This window comes from Amphibalanus amphitrite, unplaced genomic scaffold (genome assembly GCF_019059575.1).
Source record: "Amphibalanus amphitrite isolate SeventyFive unplaced genomic scaffold, NRLGWU_Aamphi_draft 000051F_arrow, whole genome shotgun sequence".
NCBI lineage: Eukaryota > Metazoa > Arthropoda > Thecostraca > Balanomorpha > Balanidae > Amphibalanus > Amphibalanus amphitrite.
The window spans coordinates 269,017-287,922 of NW_024881547.1; the positions used below are offsets into that span (position 1 = coordinate 269,017).

The window sequence follows — 18,906 nt, forward strand, 5'->3', positions numbered from 1 at the left end:
GGCTACCTAAGTAGCCTGTATGTCATGTTAGTGCCTAATGATAACGAGGTTAAAAACTTTTCCTGTTGGTCGTACTATTGATAGTTGTGCTAATGGGCTCAAGGAGTTGATTATTGTGACTGTTAGTGTTCAACCCAAGACTTCAGATATGTTTCGTAGAATAATGAATACATAACGTGTAAAATAGGCATGTTTAAGGCTCTTCCAGACATGGGACAATGAACCTACTGTCATTTATACCATTTCATTTTATATTACGCCTCATCCAGAGCCTTGCCGTTTCTCCGCGGTTAGTTGACAACCATTCGCTATCGTACCGTCAATGATACCTCAGTTACCTACCGGTCGCCACTTCGGTTGACGCTCCCCACTTTGGTGGCATTTCCGGCTGCGATGGGGCGTCACTTACCGGTGATGTCTTCCAGAAGTCCAAACCTCTGAGTCAGCTAAGGATGAGCAGGGTAAAACCGAATTATCGCTAACCGGGGAACGATGTTTTGCCAGTAGGGACTGCAAGGGATATCACAGCTAGCGGAGTGACGTGATTTCATTCAAGCCGGGCTGACATCAGACACAACTTCATTCATTGTGTAGTTGTGACTTTATTTGGTTACTCATATGCTGTTTTGTTTTAGTAAAGCTCCTAGGTAATGCAATCTATTAAATTGAGCTCGCTGTTGTATCAATAAATGACTATTGTATAATACGATCAATTTTGTTTATTTGTAATAATTCTTTCTCAATCAATAGGAGATACCAATGCAGACAGGAGGCATATACATAGGGTGAGCCTATATACTCTCAAAGTCCTCTACAGGCGATACTCTCGCCAGCTGAATGACTTAACCTGATATGCACCGTTCGCGTCTACATTGACGTGGACAAGGCGTTTCACTTTCATTAAAAACGAATGTAGGTATCCAAGCGCCTACCTATCTATACCAGGTACAGTCCCTTCCCGCATGAAAATGCGAATGACCTGTGTTGAATAAATGAATGTGATGAGCAGCCTGCAACATCCATGGTTCACGGTCAATGAATGCATTCAAAATAATTCAATCTTTCATGAAGATTTATTTGAAGCTCAAACGGCAAATGAATTCCGCATGAAGGTTCTGTGAATCATGAAGTGTTTGAAGGTAAAAATCATCCCTTCCCTGTGTGAGAAAATCATATGCTTACATATTGCGGTACAACATGGCATATTTTAGCGCTATGTATACATGACTGTGTAGAATGATATGGATAAATTGCGGTAAAAAAAATGGTGCTTTAGAATTGAGCATTCTGACAAAGCGACACCCAGCTCTGCCAGTCGTGGCAGGTCTTCTCTTATGTGTACTACTTCCCATGTCGCTATTCTAACTGAGCTGATATTTTTTTTAGCTGGCTCAGAGGTAGGGAATACCGCCGTTGACCGAAGGTCGGGGATATAAAAAAGTCAATCACCGGTGAATCAATACACATTTCTTATGCAAATTCTACTCCATTATAGCTAGCATGAAGCTTGCAAGCTTCCGTTTTATGCCACGACAACAAAAACATATTCACGATAGCAAAATAGCATGGGCAAGCTGATGGCACAGATCTACATTCTACAACATTGCCGAGACGGGTGGCATAGCCGGTGCACACAAAGCTTGTATTATTGTCCATAGATGGCGCCAGCAGTAGTCGCCTGAAGTTTGTTTGTTGATTGGGGCTTTAGGGCGCGCCGACTGCTAAGGTCATTTTGCGCCCATAACGTCGTACTAATAAAACAAGTGTGCCACAAGAAAGAACCTTCTAGATACTAAGACTAAAAAGTAAGACTCGATATAAAATAGCAAGGTAAGATAAAACAGCGCAAAGGTGTCGTCCTAGACAACTGACTAGATGAAAGGACTAGAGAGGGCTAGTTGGATTGGGGTCAGGTCGAGTATATCACTTGGAAGTTGATCGAACGGATAAAAGAAAAGATGTTGCCGGATAAAACCCAGGGTGACTCGTCACCCAGTAAGCGGCGGATAGTGGTACCCGGAGCGATGCGCCCGAGGTAGCGTGTCCGGTTCGGTTCAGCGAGAGGACAAGATAAAAGCACGTGAGAGACAGTGAGAGGCACGGTACACCTGCGACAGGTGGGCTGCTCTTCTCCGCGGAGGAGATGACCATGCGTGGCATACGTATGGCCGATGCGCAGCCTACATAAGACGACTTCGTTATGTCTGTTACTTTGCATGGATGACGACCAAGGCTCGAGAGTTGGCTTGATATCTCTCAGCTTACTGCTCGCGCGCGAGTCCCACTCTGCCTGCCACTGCGAGAGCATGGAAGATCGTACGACGGGATAGTAATCCCGGGCAGGCAGAGGAAATCGCCGAGTGTAGGGCGCTGCGGCAGCGCGTCTCGCGGCGGCGTCAGCAAGCTCGTTGCCTTGGATTCCAACATGACTGGGAATCCAGCAAAACCGGATAGTTTTTCCGGACTGTTCCACCGAAGTTAGCCGAGTTAAAATGTCCTGAATGATCGGGTCGTCAGGATTAAACCGTCGTAAAGCCAACAGACTGCTTAGTGAGTCTGATAAAATCAAATAGAAAAAACCGTCGGACACCTCAATAAAACACAGAGCCTTTTCGATGGCGACTAGCTCTGAGGAAAACACCGAGGCGCTGGGTGGAAGGGAAAACGAGCGGGTGTCCCGACCAGCGACAAAAGAGCAACCCGCTCCATAGACCCGGGAACAGGGGGGGCAGCGGGGGCGCTTGCCCCCCCAACTTGAGAGCCGAGGGGGCGGCGCCCCCTCAACATTGAGGCAGCGAGAAAAGATCTTTCCTCCCTTTTCCGGACTTTTTTCCTTCTTGTTTCCTTTATACATCTACGCATCAACACATGGCATTTTCCTTGTCATCTGAATGGTTTCTGCTGATACAGTAGGCATCGATTTGACAACATCTGCTATTGACTATTGTCATCCCGCTTTGATTTGGGCCTGATCGTGGCCATAAGTTTGGCAGGCCAGATTTTATACTGCACCAGCTTGAGTCAACTTTGAGAAATACATAACGTACAAGGTGGTAAAATCGTTGCTATAACACAGTTTACCCGCTCCGGATGTGATGGAGGGGTGTGGGGCAATGAGTGCACTGACGTGGCGCCCTCGGAGGGCCGGTATGGGATTAAAGCTCAGCGACACTAAGGGCTTGTGTGGTGCCTTCGGTTATCGGTAGCACCCTCAGAATCACCGGCGTAGGGCCCTCAGAGCCGCCGGTAAGGGGCCTTTAGAGGCACTGGTGTGGGGCCGCCATGCAGGTGCCGGTGTGGACGCTCAGAGGTGCTAGTGTGATTCAGAGGCGCCGATGAGGGTCCTTACAGGCGTTGCTGTGGATCCTCATAGACGCTGGTGTGGGGCCGTTACAGACGGGTGTGGGGCCTTTAGTGCTGCTGACGCGAACTCTCTACAAGCCGGCAGGGAGTCTCAGTGACCGGCAAGGGGACCGTACGCCGGCAGAAGTCCTGTGGGGTCCTTAAAGACCGGCCCTCATAGGCGCCGACGAGGGCCCCACAGTTGCCGTTATGGGGCCCTCAGAAAATTAAGTGTGGGACCATCACCGGCGGGAAATGCCCCTAGAACTGGCACCTCATAGGCCGGTAAGACCTCTCAGAGGCCAGTAACGGGCCTTTGGAGATCACCGAGGTGTCCTTAAAAGCCGCAAGATGCCCTCAGACGCCGGCGTCGGACCCTTATGGAGATCTTAGTGTGGCTATTTAGGGCCCATGAGGTGCTCTGACGAGCCCCATGGGGCCCTTCTGAGTAGAAATATGGCCATCGTTAACCCACAGCGGTCAAATGGCGCCGCAGGGCCCCTCGGACCCGAGGGTCCCCTTTATCCCGATGGTTTAGTGTCCCCTTAGACCCCTAGCTACGCCACTGTTTCATATGCATCATGTCAGGTATTTTAGGCTCGCCCCCCCAACTTGAAAATCGTTCCCGGGCCCCTGACCCGCTCCCTCGGATGTTTTTGAGCCGTCTGTGTAGACTGAAATAAAACCATCATACGAGGCTATATGCTCCAAGGCTCTGGTTTGTGCTTCATAGGACAGCAAGCTATCCTTTTTTACTTCGGAAAGCGAGAGGTCTACCTGCGGCGGGGCGTTTCTCCAGGGTGGAGAAGGCGTTCCCCAGATACGCCGAACGCCGCGCAAGGCTATATTCGATGTAGAGAATAAACCTCTCATGCGTGCTCCGAATGGATGACTCGTCCCATTACCAGATGAAGCAATGTGACGCGAAAAGACGTACGGGTACGTCGGATGCGTCGGGAATTGACGTAGTTTAAGAGCATAACGCATCCCCAGCGTCTGACGGCGGAGAGAAAGATGCTGCACCGCAATACCGCTGATTGATAACGATGATAGCGGTTGCATCAAAGGCAGCTGATAAGACACTCGTTTATAAGTGGGACCGTTAGAATATCAAGTTCGTGCTGAATCACAAAATACAGATACGTGCAAGTAGTTTTTTTCAGAAGCAAATAAGTAACCTGGCATTTACGAAATGCTTTTGATGCTGACTTACCTAATTCCCGAAGAACGGGTAGTCATTCTCTAAAGTGTCATTCCTGGCTATGCCACGGACGGAGTGATTACTTAAATCCACATTATTTGTAGAGAGATATCTGAACAGTTTCATTCGTTGTCTTTTTACGAATCGCGACACTAATTGAAAATATGTTACACATCATAGCATCTGAAGGTCCGGCGTAGAGCAAATTCAATCCAGTCTCACGAAGTTATTCAACCCTTTTTGTTGAGGCATCATTTAGAAAAGAACCTTGCTCTTTGACTGCATTGAATGGACCTGTTCCTAACATGCGAATCTGCATATGCATTCAGAGTCGTTTCTTTTTTTCCAGACGACGAGGACGATGGACCGCAGACGGTCAACAGCTACCAGCTGACCGACTTCGGGGTGGACCAGGTGGCAGCACCGGCGCCCCAGCAGATGTCGCTGCCGTCCACCCCTCGGGACCGGATGCCATCGGACCGTGACACAGGTGGCGAGTGGACCGACATCGACGCCGACGGGGAACAGGAGGCCAGTGACGACACTGAGGCCAGTGCCGACTCACCCATGGTCGTCACTCGGCCGCACTTTGTGTGAGTAGTGCGGGAAACGGGGGGTAAAGGACGGGAATAATTAGTGTCTCCTGACAGGCAGAGGTGATGGCAGACAATGCTTTAATATTTTGGTTTATTAATTTATATCTACACTTTTTGAAGGCTTGTGTCACTCTCCCTTGCCCATTCCGGTTACCTCATACCTGGTGCCTCTTTGACATTTCTCTATAAATAGAATTATACCTTGATTGTCCAGTTCGAATCAGTATTCAAACTTGACCACTTGAATTCGCGATGCAGCTGTCTTCCTTGGAACGGCATATTTGTGTTCATCGTCTATCTTCCATGGGTTCTGCAGACGGAGGAGCAAATAGATGACGATATGCGCGCTTATGTCACCATGCATATGTTCAATGCAAATAGGCAAACGATATATCGTCCCAAACAATAAACAGCCATTCGAGTGATGACACTACTCCCTCATTTACACTTGATGTCATGAGTTAGGCACAGTCAAAGAAAACCCTCGTTTTATGACAGTACAGTTCCACGAGTACAGCTATCAACAGGCAGCTAAAAATAGCGGTGACGATATTCGTTGTTCACGACAGTACCCTTCGGCCCTGAAGGAGCTTCCCAAGATTGTTGTCGCGATCCATACAATTCTCGAGCACGCCCAGCTCATGTCTTCTCACTTCTCTCATAGATGGCAGCACGTACCTCCCACATAGCTCGGTCCTCAGAGTCGAGGTCAGCTATGTTGTGCTCCGCTCTGCCCTCTACCGGCCGGATTTGGTACTAGTCAGGCTTCTGTGATGGAGGCGTCTCCTCTTCCCTCTGGCCTCTGCCCTCTCCCCATCCCCATCCCTCTAACGCTGTGCAAGCGAGACTGGCCATGTCTAGTCCCTGGAATCGTAGATCGCCAGCCGAAGCCGTACCATTCACTAACACGAATTGGAACGGTGTTTATTGACACACTGAGGCTTGAGACAACCGTTTGCACTTCGTCTTGGCACCAGCTCAGGCCACAGGTGCATAGTAAGGTCCTACAGGTGTGCTCCTCCTTTCTTTTAGTATGGTAGGGGTCTCAGAAGCATTGTAGATGTCTACGGCGATAGAATTCTTACGTGGTTCTGGGGATACCCGTGATCAAGCAAACGAGGATATAGAGCTCTTCATTCATAGGATCGTAATTGTTATGCTAACTATCGTATTTCAGCAGCTCAATCACATCAAAGCCTCTTACCATTCATGTTTCTCCCATCTATAGACGGGCGACTGGTGACAACCCCATCGTCCCCCGCTGACGAATGCTATCCAGGGACGCATGACTGCGCCCGTGTCTCATCTGATGGAGACGTATGATCGTTTGGATGGACTCATAAACACCTCCATTCAAACCGCTATATCAGCAGACAACTAATGACCCATGAAACGACGCAGTAGCTCTCCGAATGGTCCTTATGAATGGTGTTGACGCGTTGTGATGTATATTTACTTGCCTTGGTTTGCTCGCAGTCGTGTTCGTAGCCGAAGGAGTCGCCGATTCTCCAAGACTCGCGCCGGACGACGGTCGTGGTCCCAGTCGTCGAAGCAGGATCCTCGGCCGAAGGAGGGACCCTGGAGACATACGACGATGAACGCCAATGGTGAGTACCGATTTACGTGGTGGTTGTACCGCTGTGCTGTACTGTTTACCACTGGCCCGCAGTACGGAGCTGGTGTGGCCGACTACCGTTTAGTACTGTGACTGTGATGTGGTGTGAAGTGACTGGATAACTCTGTGTGGTGCAATGAGCTGTACGAAGATGTATGGTTGTACGGCTACGAAGCTGTACGGCTGTATGGTACGGAGCTGCATGTGGTACAATTGTCCCTCCCATTGGTACTGCTATGCCAAGGAATGGTATCGGTGTACCGCTGCACGGTACCTCGGTACCTCTGTGACGTACCCCTGACCTGTGCGGTCTCGGTACGGCTGTGGTGTACTCGTCTCTTCTCCGGCTCAATGCGGAGCTGGAGATGGCAGAAACGTTGGTTTTGCCGGACGATGGAAGATTTGGAAGCGTTTACGGCATTCTTGGGAAAGCGTTGACAGGTAGGTTCTTTCAGGCTTTTCAGGAACGATTTATCGCCAAATAATAACACCTCTCTCACCATTGCATCCCATCTTCCTTATTATGATAGGAAATGGGAATGGTAAAAACCTGAATCATTCTAAGTGCTTCGAATGATTCAGTTTTTTTTTTTTCAATGTTCATTGACTGTATAGCATCGCTACCTCTCCACAACCTCTGCATTCACACCATCTTCCTGCACAGTATCGCTTATCCGTCTCACGACGATCTCACGGCTCTGATCCAGATGTCCGCTGCGTGTCCGTGGAACGGGGCCGGGCCGTGACACCCGGGGAGTGTCCCGCGTGACGGCGAGATCACCATCGTGACACGGAGTAACGACCAGGAACACGGAGGGCATGATGTTTTGTGGAAAGCAGCCGTGGGATGGTTGCGAACTGGCGACTGGCCAGTTAGTATCTCCGTGATTTTCGGCATCAGACTTTGTCTGTCGTTTTAAAGTGTCTTACATAGGCTTAAAACCTACATTATTTATACTAGGCGTTTATTATGCATATTCTAGTTGTATGCAAGATAATACGATCACATTTTTCTATTACCACGCTAAAGTATTTTATCTCATACAGTGACATTGTAAAAAATAATCCCTGCGTCTCCACCCACATATTTTCACGGCATTGCTTATACATTTTAATGCGACGTTCCTCTGCGACTTCTGGTTTTCATGCCGCATCTCACGGCTAGCGATCTCATATTTCACTTCTCTCATGCCTCACATTCCGGTCATGTGAACTGATCGCACCGTAGGCCAAGACAAATGTCTGGAGCGAAAGTCGATCTCATAGCTCTCGTACCTTTCCTCTCCAACACTGACCTCGTGGGACCGTAATGAAAGATCAACACGTCACTGTTCCCGGTTGTGGTTTCGGCATTCGTCTGACCCTGGTCAACTTGACCTGACCTGACCTGGTAGTTGACCCGAGACCACCGCCACGGGGTGTAGCGGAATGATCTCTGCCTGATACAGAGAAGCGCCGACCTCCTCTGAAAGTGAAAACTCCCGCAGTGCGCACAAACAACTTTCCACGGCTTCGGTCGCGTCCCGGATGTCCCGCAGAGCGACGGTGACGGGCGTGCGTGTCATGACTTAACTGTCACCTTCACTCTCATCTCTGATGACGCCTCTAGGGTCCCTGGCGTCATCGTCCCTGGCGTCATCGCACCGGCGTGGTCATCCCGTCTGGACGGCCGAACGGTGCTGGCGCCACTGAACTGCGTCGCAGCCGTCGCAGTGCGTCGCTATCGCACTGGCACGTAAACACTCGGCTGATTGCGTCTAGTGGTGGTCTACCCCTGAGGTCCCCTTGGGGACCTCTAAGGAGGTTGGGTTTCATTGGTACGACAGCTTGTTACACCTCGTAAAAGATATACGTTTCCCATGGGATGTACATATTTAAATTTGGTGGATCGGTGGAAGCGACGTGCCGTCTCTATGACAGATTGACTCGTCTTGGGAAGTACTCATTAACCCGCGCCCGGCTGTGGGTCCTGGATTTCCACGCCCTGCTGGGGGTGTTTGAACACCCCCCCCCCCCTTGTAACTCGGCTCCTGGGCCACGTAGCGATACGCGGAAGGCGGCGTTCGAAAGAGCGTAAAAAATAATGAGGAAATCACTTCGGTCAATTTTTTGGTCAGGTCAAAGGTCAGGTCACCAGAGGTCATTGAAGGCAAAATTTCGCCGATTTCCAGGTCGAATGTCGACAATTTCCAAGAAGCCAACGCATAACTCGGGAACCAATAGAGCTACAGCGCCGCGGAAAAGCGCATTCGATAGCCCTATTAACGACCTTTCTGAGTAATTTTCTCAGATTTGACCTAACGTCAACGGTTTTGCCTGCGGGGGGCAAAAACTGCAAAAATAGCCGATTTTTTCGGAAACAGTTTTTCTGCAATAACTTTTGACCCAAGCCTTTTACGAGCTTACTTTTACCAGCATCGTGTTCCTCTCGTCAAGACGCATCGAATGAACTATAACTTGACCTTGAAAGGTCAACTTGAAAATTTGACCTCAGGTCAAGGTCATGACCTGACCGGAAAGGGTCATGTTGCATATGAGTCGATCCGTATCGTCGAGCTGAACACATCTAAGGCGTTTTCATCGCTCTAGCATGCCTCTATCAAAAGTTATTTACGAAAACCTGTTAGATACCATTCGTGACCTAAGATGACCTCAGGGCATAAACAGTGGTCACGGACACCATTTTCATATTCAGTGTGTCTAAACCACTTGTAATTCAGTGTTTGGGAGTGTTTATAATGTCTTTCATCCAAAAGAGGCGCATTTCAATTTTCTCCCATTGACTTATAATGGGGAGGTTGCAAAATTGACCTGACCTTAGGTCATCGATATCAAATTCTGAGATATACATTTTGTACATGCTATTGCTCTTAGCAATCGCTGAAATTTTCAAAGCGATCGGTCACTCGGTGTATCTATGACAGACATTGAAACTTTTTATGAGGTGAGGTCACTTCAAGTGACCTGGTGACCTGACCTTGAATGACCTTGGTCTGAAATTTTCACAACATGTGTAGAATTGATGTATGATAAGGTGTACCAAAAACGACGGCGCTGGAGCGCCGTCGTTTTTTAGATATTCGCGAAAAAGCACAAGGGAGGTGTTCAAACACCCCCCCCCCCCCAGCAGGGCGCGGGTTAAAGGAAATAGTTCACTTTTTAACATGGGTTTTGAACTGGAATAGCAGTTCCGTAGCTTGGGCTGAGACGAGCATAAATCAGGAGCTTTTACAGCCCAACGATCACCCTAGGCAAAGATATTCTATTTCTCGTCCCGAAAAAGGTGTCTTGCGTTGAGGATGTGTGCCTTGCATATATTTCCATCCAGTATGAAAAGAGCATGGGTCCCGAAAATTCTTCAGAAACTAGAGAAATTATCTACGAGAACTCTAGAGAAATTCTCGTACTGATCAATTAGGACATTCAGGGGAACATTATCAGATCGAGCAGATCGCCCAAATGCCGGTGGCTGCGATAATTTCTCTGTTTCTGAAGAATTTTCGGGACCCATGCTCTTTTCTTACTGGATCGCGTGTGCCTTACAGAAACTGAAAAGTTCTTCCTATATCAAAATATAGAAAAAAAATCTTTTGTTATAAAAAGGTTTTATTTTCTTTGCTGATTATTTTGAACATAAAAAATCATAAATCGTTGCAAAAAAAATAATTTCGTGAAAGTGAACTATTTCCTTTAATACGCTTCTATTGATACAGGCCATTCTGCACACAAGTAGGCATTACGCCCCAGTACTGCAACGACATGACGGAGGAAAGCCACATCCTTCATCTACAATGCGACGCATTTGCTCACTCACCGCCTACCGGTTATGTAGAATGTAAAAAGGCACGGGCACAAGTCCGTCCCGACGGAAGCAGTCATGACGATGGCACTGGTCAAACAAAGAGCGATCGTTTGCCGGATCTGGGCGGCAAGGCACGTCACAAACAGCGGTGTAGACCAAAACACGGCAGTGACTCATCGGCAAGAGGGGAATGACGTTGACCATACTGTGGATTATGTAAGGGATGCTTTCCAAAATTAATTTGCATTATTCTCATGAATAAATAATAGTTTGTAAAGGCTCCCAATATTTTCCCTCTCACCTGCAGGCTTCCGTACAAGCGAACCTAGTCTTGAATCGACCACCACAACTAGCTATCACTGCGGCGTCGCACTGTTTACTCTCGCGGAGCGGCTCTGATACCAGCTAGCAGCTCTGGACCAGCTCTGTATACCTACCGATCAACACTCTGGCGCTTCGAGCGAGCGTCAACGTTCAACACCCCGGGGCCGGGGGCGCGGTCGGTAGTGTATGGAGGTAGCTGATTCATTGCAGGCGGAGTGTGGTAGAGTGAACTGGACCAGAGCGTGCGCGTGGCCAATTGGAGCTCGGTGATGAAGGAAAGAGTAGCCATGTCTCGAGAGAAATCTGGAACGCATTTAACATGACCAACAACCAGCATTAGGCAACGGCAGCTAACCTCGATGCTCCAACATCACCGAGGCTTGAGGCTCCGACGAAATTAATTGAGGTTGTATAGATAAGGATCTTTGAAATCATCATGGAGCTGTCTACAACATTCGAGTGTATGGGTGTAGTTCTGCCCCACGATGCTTCATTGAATGACGGGATCGGATATAGAAAGGACATGATATGTTTGTGAGTTTTGTGAGTCGCAGGCTGTAAGGATCTCGCAAACAGATCGCTAAGCATAAGGCATTTACTTGTATGAGCCATTTATTTTTCATTTATTTTCTTGATAGGTTACTTCATTTTTGATGTGTCGGCTTTATCTCATCAAAATAAGTTGAATTTTTAAAACGTCTATGTTGTCATCGCATTTTTGTCAAAGCTGAGTTATTTCCATTTTGAAATCAGTCCCTTCGCATAACTATATACGCCTGACCCCCGCGGGCCCTTCATATAGTGTCTAGTCTCCCATGGGAAACAGGTGAAACTAAGGCACGGTAGCAATGCCCCTCCACTCTTACTCCAACCGTGGCGCTCGCATGCCGCACTTTGGTCAGTTTCTACCGCGGTGCGTCGAAATCGGGACGTGCTCGCTCGTGTGAAATGCGGTCATCGGCGATGGCACGGCAAAACGCTTAAGAAAGGGCGTTACAGGTCAAGAAAGGGCGTAGGGGTCTATTCGATTCACATCATCAACAAAAATATGGCCAACATGTATTCTGATTTTACAGTCTTATGCTTGAATCGTTGCAAGACAACATACTGTAAGCGTGGCAGCTGTTTTTAGGGGACCTGCGTAGTCGGTGCCAATGATATACACGCAATGATAAGATTATAAGCATTGCGAGACTGCTTTTGTCCGCGTAAAATTTCATAAGGGATTGTTCGCATGCTACTTAAGTTGATCCTAAATGTGAACCTAAACGGATTTATAGTGCTAGGACTAGCTGGCGATCGCGTAAGTATATCAGAACTAATGTCAGATAAGGTTAATACAGGATAAGGAATTATAATTTACGGTCAATATTTCGCACAGGTGCGGTGTTTTGAGACATTTGGCTTTTGAAAACGTGTACCATTGTGAGGAGGTATTTTGCGGCTCTCGTAGCCAGCAGCTGATGTTCAACGCTCGATATTTTTAGACTAAGCACTTGTATGTGTATTTATAAGTACAAACGAATCCAAGTGTAGAAAAAGTTACCCCGGGGTTAACCCGGCAGTTGCTGGGGTATTTCGCCACCCACCGTTTGCTGGGGGGGGGGGGGGCGTTAAACGCCCCCAGCCGATAACTCGAGAACCAATAGGCGCAGCGAAACGCACGAGGCGGCAAACGAAAGAACGCGACGAGACGCTTCAGATGAGTACTTCAAAGTTGAATTTTGAGGTCACAGGTCGGGTCAAGGTCAGGTCAAACACCTGAAATCGGGCTTTCAGTAGCATGGACTTCAGGACTTCGCAAAGGGCGCCTCTCGTCATAAACTCTGTCAAAACGGTGCACAACCCATCATATAAGGCCTTAAACAGTGTCAGCTCCATGTAGGGGTCATTCAAGCATAGGTCAGGGTCAAGGTCAGGTCAATCGGGCAGGCACATATACCCGAAAATCAAAACTGATATTCGTAGCCTGTGACACATGTTTTATGGGTAATTTGGGGCGTAGAACACGATGGTGACATTCATTTTATCATATGTGTACGTGTTTGGCTAAAAAAGTTCAATTTAAGAAATGCATGTATCATGGTCGTGAAGAAGTCACAAGAAATTGCCAAGATTCAGTTCAAGATTTTGGAAAATGCGGAACGATAATCAATAATCGAAGATAGCCATTTGATTGTACATGGTATTGGCAGTCTAATGGCCTTTACGGCATGTCTGTATGTCTATTTTGTGATTTTATATGATTTTTTGAACATATGCCGTTTTTGGTCGAAAACTCAGAAATCATGACGTCACTAAAACCTCGATAACTCAAAAATTTTCCGACTGATTTTTTTTTTTTGAAACTTTGTCACAATAAGCTTCAATCAATTCCCTACAGGTACCCAAACTTTGGCGCGCCTGCGGCGCGCCGTTTTTATGCTATGGCCCGGCGAAAAAAGTGGGGGCGTTTAACGCCCCCCCCCCCCCCAACAACTCGCGGGTTAAAAGTTAGGTACATGAAGGAACCGATTAGTGTTAACGGTAAGCCATGGAGGGACGGAACCACGAGAAGAATACCTATTTATAATTAATTATTCACTTTATCGGATATACGTCGATGTAGGTATGTATAACTCGTATGTAACATGAAACATTAAAATCCAATGTCGAACAACCGTTCCGCGTAACAAGATCAATGCGGGTTCATCTTCTAATACCTCCTAATACAGCAGCATAACCTCTCCCGTCCGGCCTCCATCGCCTAGTGTCCGTCTCGCTCACTAGATGGCAGTGTCTCCAGGCGTCGCAGTCTCCGGCGGCCGCAGCCGACGGCTCGGCTGCCGAGCAGCGCCAGTCTGAGCCGCGGAACGGTGGAGAACCGACAGCTCCGTGACAGTGTTCACCGCTGTATCTAGCGAGATACAGTTGGCGCAGCGAGATACGAAAGCGAGAATAGCGAGCGATTTGTGACGTGATTTCAAATTGCGAACGATCAGTGCGACGAACGGTGGTGGAACGAACAAGGTATTTGACGGGATCGGATGCCTTTGTGAGAGGAATTTCTCCGGCCTTGAGATGAGGCCGGGCCCTCTGAATGAGCTGGCGTCCATGACTCTGGTCTGGGGTGGAGGTAGCAGTGGTGGTGGCCCCTACTAACAACGTGTGATGACGGTGGTGTTACTAATGAGCGCTCTGTCCCTCGCGCTTCAGCTTGCCGTTATAATTGATATGCAGCATGAGTATTCAAGCTTCTTTCCTTATACGTCCTAGTGGCCGATAATTTTATAGGGCATTGTGATGTGTGCTTTTTCATATATGTAATTGTTTTTATTTTGTCCAGTAACCAAGGGTGAGCAACATCATCCGAAATATATGGACTTCTGAGTTAGATATTATTATTCCAGAGAGTATTCGGATAAGTTAAGCTCATTCGCTCCAAACGGTAATAAATGAGTCAATAGATGACTCATTCAGTGGCCAATAAATGAATGCCTCTAGAAACGTCTAAATTAACACTCACCCAGTCGTGCATGTGATGCTATGAAAGGTGCATTTATACCTACAGTTAGTCTGAGCATGACAACCTTCAGCGTCATTTAGGAAGAGGTAACCCGAAGCGGGACTCAATTGCCTTGTAGCCGTTCCTCTCGAGCGCAGGAAGCGGTATCCTTTCGTTCGTAAGATGCCAGTAAGTCTGATTATGACCGTCTTCGCCTGCTCCAACGCTCCTGTTCCACTCATCATGTATTGTTCTCCCTGAACAATACAACTTCCGTCAGAGATAATTAGCGAGCCAATACCAGCAAACATTCATTCATGTGGTAGATCACTTCCCTGAAGAAAAGGGAGGAAGAATGACGGCTGTAGTTCTGTTCGCCTCTTTTCAAATCGTAGCGATCAAATATTTTCTTGAATGACGTTTGCCAGGAACACACATGAAACACACACGGAACAGCCCTCGAAAGCTTGACATCCGCCTCATTGTCGATTCCAAACAGCTCAGCACTCTGTCCACACAACATCCTCGGCTGGTCCGTGCTACACTCGACCTCACCTCAGTTCCGGTTCGACACTCCTTCGAGCCGAGGCCGCGATCTTCCGTCATCCAAACCGAACCGGTCATCGCCCTCAGTCTGACCCTTCATTGACCTCAACCCCGACCGCGGCTACGCCCTGGTCCGGTTCAGATTCTGCAGTCTCACGAGTTAGCATCTCTGCCGCACGCATCGGCCATCAGTTTCACCTCTGGAGCCGCACTGAGCAGCACGCGCACGGCCCGCACGGCTCTCCGACCCGGCGGCGGGTCGGTCGGCCGAACGGCGTGTCGTAACGCCGCAGAGAGCGGCCGGACCGGTCTCACTGCGGCGGCGGGGCCTCCGCCTGCGGGGGCTGACTCAGACCTGGCGCTCCTGCTGCTGTGCTGGCGTGCGGAGCGGTGGAGGCGGCGGTACCTACCTGGCTAGCCTCTGACGCTCGCTGCCTGTTGGAGGCCGCGCAGAGGCGCTCAGGTGGACAGGACTGTCCGTGACGTCATCCTCTGCGGCGGCCTTCTGCGCTGCTAATGCCGCCCTGCGCCGGAGCAGCCGCTGCTGGCAGAGATACCTCGGCCACTCCGGCCACCAACCGGTCTGTCCTGCCGGTTGTCCCGGAAACCTGCCGCCGTGGCGTGACGAGATTATTCCGACGGAAACAACGAACGGGCAGAGCTGATCCTGTTAGCCACTGTGCGGCAAATGTAATTTCAATCCATTAGGTATATTTGCTGGAATTGCTCGTTAAATGCACAATGCTACATAATGCATAGTTACACTGATAGTGGGTGGTTACAGTTGTAGTGAGCTCAGCTCTTTGCTTGTTAGAAACTGGGTCTCCCAGCAGACTCACACTTTCTGATTCATGTGGGCGTCAGTTGGGTGGTAAAATTTACGGTGAATTCATCCCTGACCAAGAGCCCGATCGCTCCGTGGCTCACGTTTGCTTCATCATCCGGCTGCCTCGCCGGTCGACTCAGTCCGCGTCGTGAGTTGATTCAGCTGGCCTGAGCCAGTCACGGCCTCCTTCCTGGCCCCTGCCGAGTCCGGAATCATTCGCTGCAGGGTCGTGACCGTGATCCTGAGATTGTGACGGTCGCTGTCGGCTTACAACTCGCCCTCGCCCAGTCGGCGACACGCCAGGTGACCGCAGTGTCACAACTATGGCGCAGTCATGACAGTCCGACACTGATCTTTCAGCTGTTGGCTCAGTGCTCTGTGCTACAATAGTGACACTGAAATAACAAAAAGCTTGGCAGTGTGCGCGAACGGAGGGCAACTTTCTCCGTCTGTGGTGTTTTTGGCTCCGCGTGCGGACATTGTTCAGGCGTGGGTGGTTCTTGACCTCGAGACATGCCAGGGTGTTTGTCCGGGAGCTGCGCTGACTACCTGAGCTGAGAATTTTCCCGGGCACTGGGTTCAGAGTCTGGCATGTGCCAACCTTAAGAGCATGGGATCCAGAATATCAGGACTGCATTATTTATTATCGAGCTATTTCGGTCAGCTCCATTGAGTGAAAATGATTCTTGGGCTATAAAATGCAGCATTCGACACGCGATGCATGACTATTTTGGTTCTATTTCTTTGATAAATGACATCCGCAGTTTCATGGCAAATCAACTGCGTCACTCATTGATTTGATTTGCAACCAAATTGGATGGACGGAATTTCCTTATGTCTCAGTTTAGCTTATCGCGTAGCGCAGCACTGCTTTTGACACCTTTTTGGGATCCCATTATGCAAAGACGTGACGGCACTAATGTCCATGCACACACTTCAACGCCCAGTAACACTCGACAACACCGAGCAACACCATAGAGACACGATGTCCCACCATACAAGAGCTGGTGATCATGGAACGAACCCTGAAAGCACCTTTTCGTTACCTATTCATCGATTAATCGCACGCTATACCACCTCCTACGCCTTCCTGAAGACAGCGAAGAGTGGCGGGTTTTGCCGAAGGTCACGAACTTTTCAGCTATGTGCTGACCGGCGCAGTTTTGCATGCCGAGTCACTCCTTGTATCCTTGTGTTCGTTCAGTAACCGCCCGGTGAACAGGCATGCATGTGAGTCACGCGTTGGTGAGTCGTTTGTTCTGTGGTGCGGGTGACGATGGTGACGAGTGGCATTGTACTATTACTGTGTGTATTTTCTTCATGCTCTGTCTATCATCTGCGTGCACTTATGTTAACAGTTTTTCTTCGCCTTCTTTTTCTGCCACGTAAATGTTTGTATTTTAACTACTAATCAGCATGATGGAAGTGTCAAAGCTTAGAGTAATATTGTATAATGTATCGCTCTTTATTTTTCCAAAACATGATCGGTTATTACATTTTACCTTCACTTCATCTTCTTCTTTGTTGCTCTTTAATTTCTTTCACCGCTTTTGTCACACAGCTTTTTAACACCACGTCTGCTGCATGCCCCACCCCAGACCAGAGTCGCCGCCTCTCTAACCCCGATTTCGTCCTTCCTCAGCGGTAGACGGTGCGGAATGCCAGCTGATAATGTTGAACTTTTCACTGAGGATGCCGGAGAACCTGCCGCGCCCGCTGCCGCCGCCCCGGCCACCCAAACTCGTCTCATCGGCATCGTCTCGTAGTTTCGATGGCCACCCTCGCAAGCTGCTGGCGACGGCGGCGCTGTCTCCGGAGATATACATGACTGCTGCGGATGCTGTACAGTCAGCTCCAGCGACCGCTACAACGACTTTGTCAGCCCCAGCCCCGGCCACGGCGACGGACACAACCACGACACAGGCAAAGGAGAATGGGACTGTAGCAGTGGGCCGGGCCGGTGCGTCAGTTGTGAGGCGGAACACCAAGCCAAAGCCGCCGCCGCTGCCGCCGAAGCCTGTGCTGACCCGGAAACAGACTGGCAGGAGGGTGACGATAGCGGGAGTGCCTTCGGCGCCGGTGCCAGTGGTGTTGCCGACGCCGTCAGGCACGCCGCCTCTGAGTCTTGCGTCAGATATCAGCACGGCATCAGAGAGTGATACGGTCTCTGAGACGAGCACACTGCTGGCGCCGGAGTCGACGTCAGGACAGGAGCCCGGAGTGAGTGAGGAGAGAGATACAGTGGAGAGGTTGGCAGACAGTCCTCTGAATGACAGCGGCGTGGGAAGTGAGGCGGGCTCCGACCCGCCGGGCAGTGTGCACTCGTGGCTGTACAGCTCGCGGGCTCCGTCACGGGTAGCCCCTCCGCCTCCTCTGACTACCTCCGCCTCCTGCGACCGGGTCAGTCCAGCGCCTCCTCCGCTGCCTCCATCAGGACCCTCTCGTCGTCACAGCGCCGCGCTGCCGCCAGACCGAGGACCCGTACCGGAGCTGCCTCCGCGCCGACCGTCCGACCGTCGACACAGCCTCGTCAGCGGACATCTTCCGCTAGAACCGGGCCCAGAGCCGCCGCCGAGACCGTCCAGCGCACAGGCACGGGACGTGACGCCGACACCCTGCCCACTGCGCGCGGGGAGCTCCAACTCCAGTTTGACGTCTTCGCTCGACTCGTCGAGCAGGACGGTGACGCCCCGCAAACTCCGTCTACCCGACCCGCCACCCGAGGAAGATTCAGGTGTGTTAAGGTGGTCCTTTGCATCGGAGTCCATCGCTTTGCCAGTCGGAAGTCTGCTTGTCGCTGTCCCATTGGCTTGCTTTTGCTTCAGCTAGAATTGCTTGGTTCAGAATTCTTAAAATTCATAAGGGTCACGTTACTTGCATTTGCTTCAATTTGCGATTAGTTAAATCACTTTCCAGGAAGTTAATCTAGTACAACTTAGTTCAGACGACATTCCTGACATACATAAACCTCCCTTTGCTGTCTAAACGGGGCCAATTCGTTAGCGCCTGGCCGTTCTGCGTGCCACTTTGGCTGCGGCCGGAAGCACGGTGGCCGGGCGATCTGTCCGGTGGTGTTTCTGTGGCACCGACAAGTGTCAGTTCGCGTCCGCTGGCCTCGATCGGTGACCCCGCGTAACCCGAGGTGACCCGAGGTGACCGCCGCGGCTCTG

At 49.8% G+C, this 18,906-nt stretch overlaps 1 protein-coding gene across 6 annotated transcripts in view; it reads left to right on the forward strand.

Annotated features, from left to right (window-relative positions):
* Window positions 1-18,906, forward strand: part of LOC122377847 (pneumococcal serine-rich repeat protein-like) — a 99,495-nt gene that overhangs the window by 48,463 nt on the left and 32,126 nt on the right. For 4 of the 6 annotated variants that reach the window (XM_043358343.1, XM_043358341.1, XM_043358342.1 and 1 more), the window contains exons 3-5: window positions 4,893-5,136; window positions 6,616-6,746; window positions 17,379-18,470. In XM_043358343.1, the coding sequence (XP_043214278.1) occupies window positions 4,893-5,136; window positions 6,616-6,746; window positions 17,379-18,470 (1,467 nt within the window). The remainder of the gene's footprint in view (window positions 1-4,892; window positions 5,137-6,615; window positions 6,747-17,378; window positions 18,471-18,906) is intronic. The other 2 variants (XM_043358345.1, XM_043358346.1) reach the window with 1 other exon arrangement.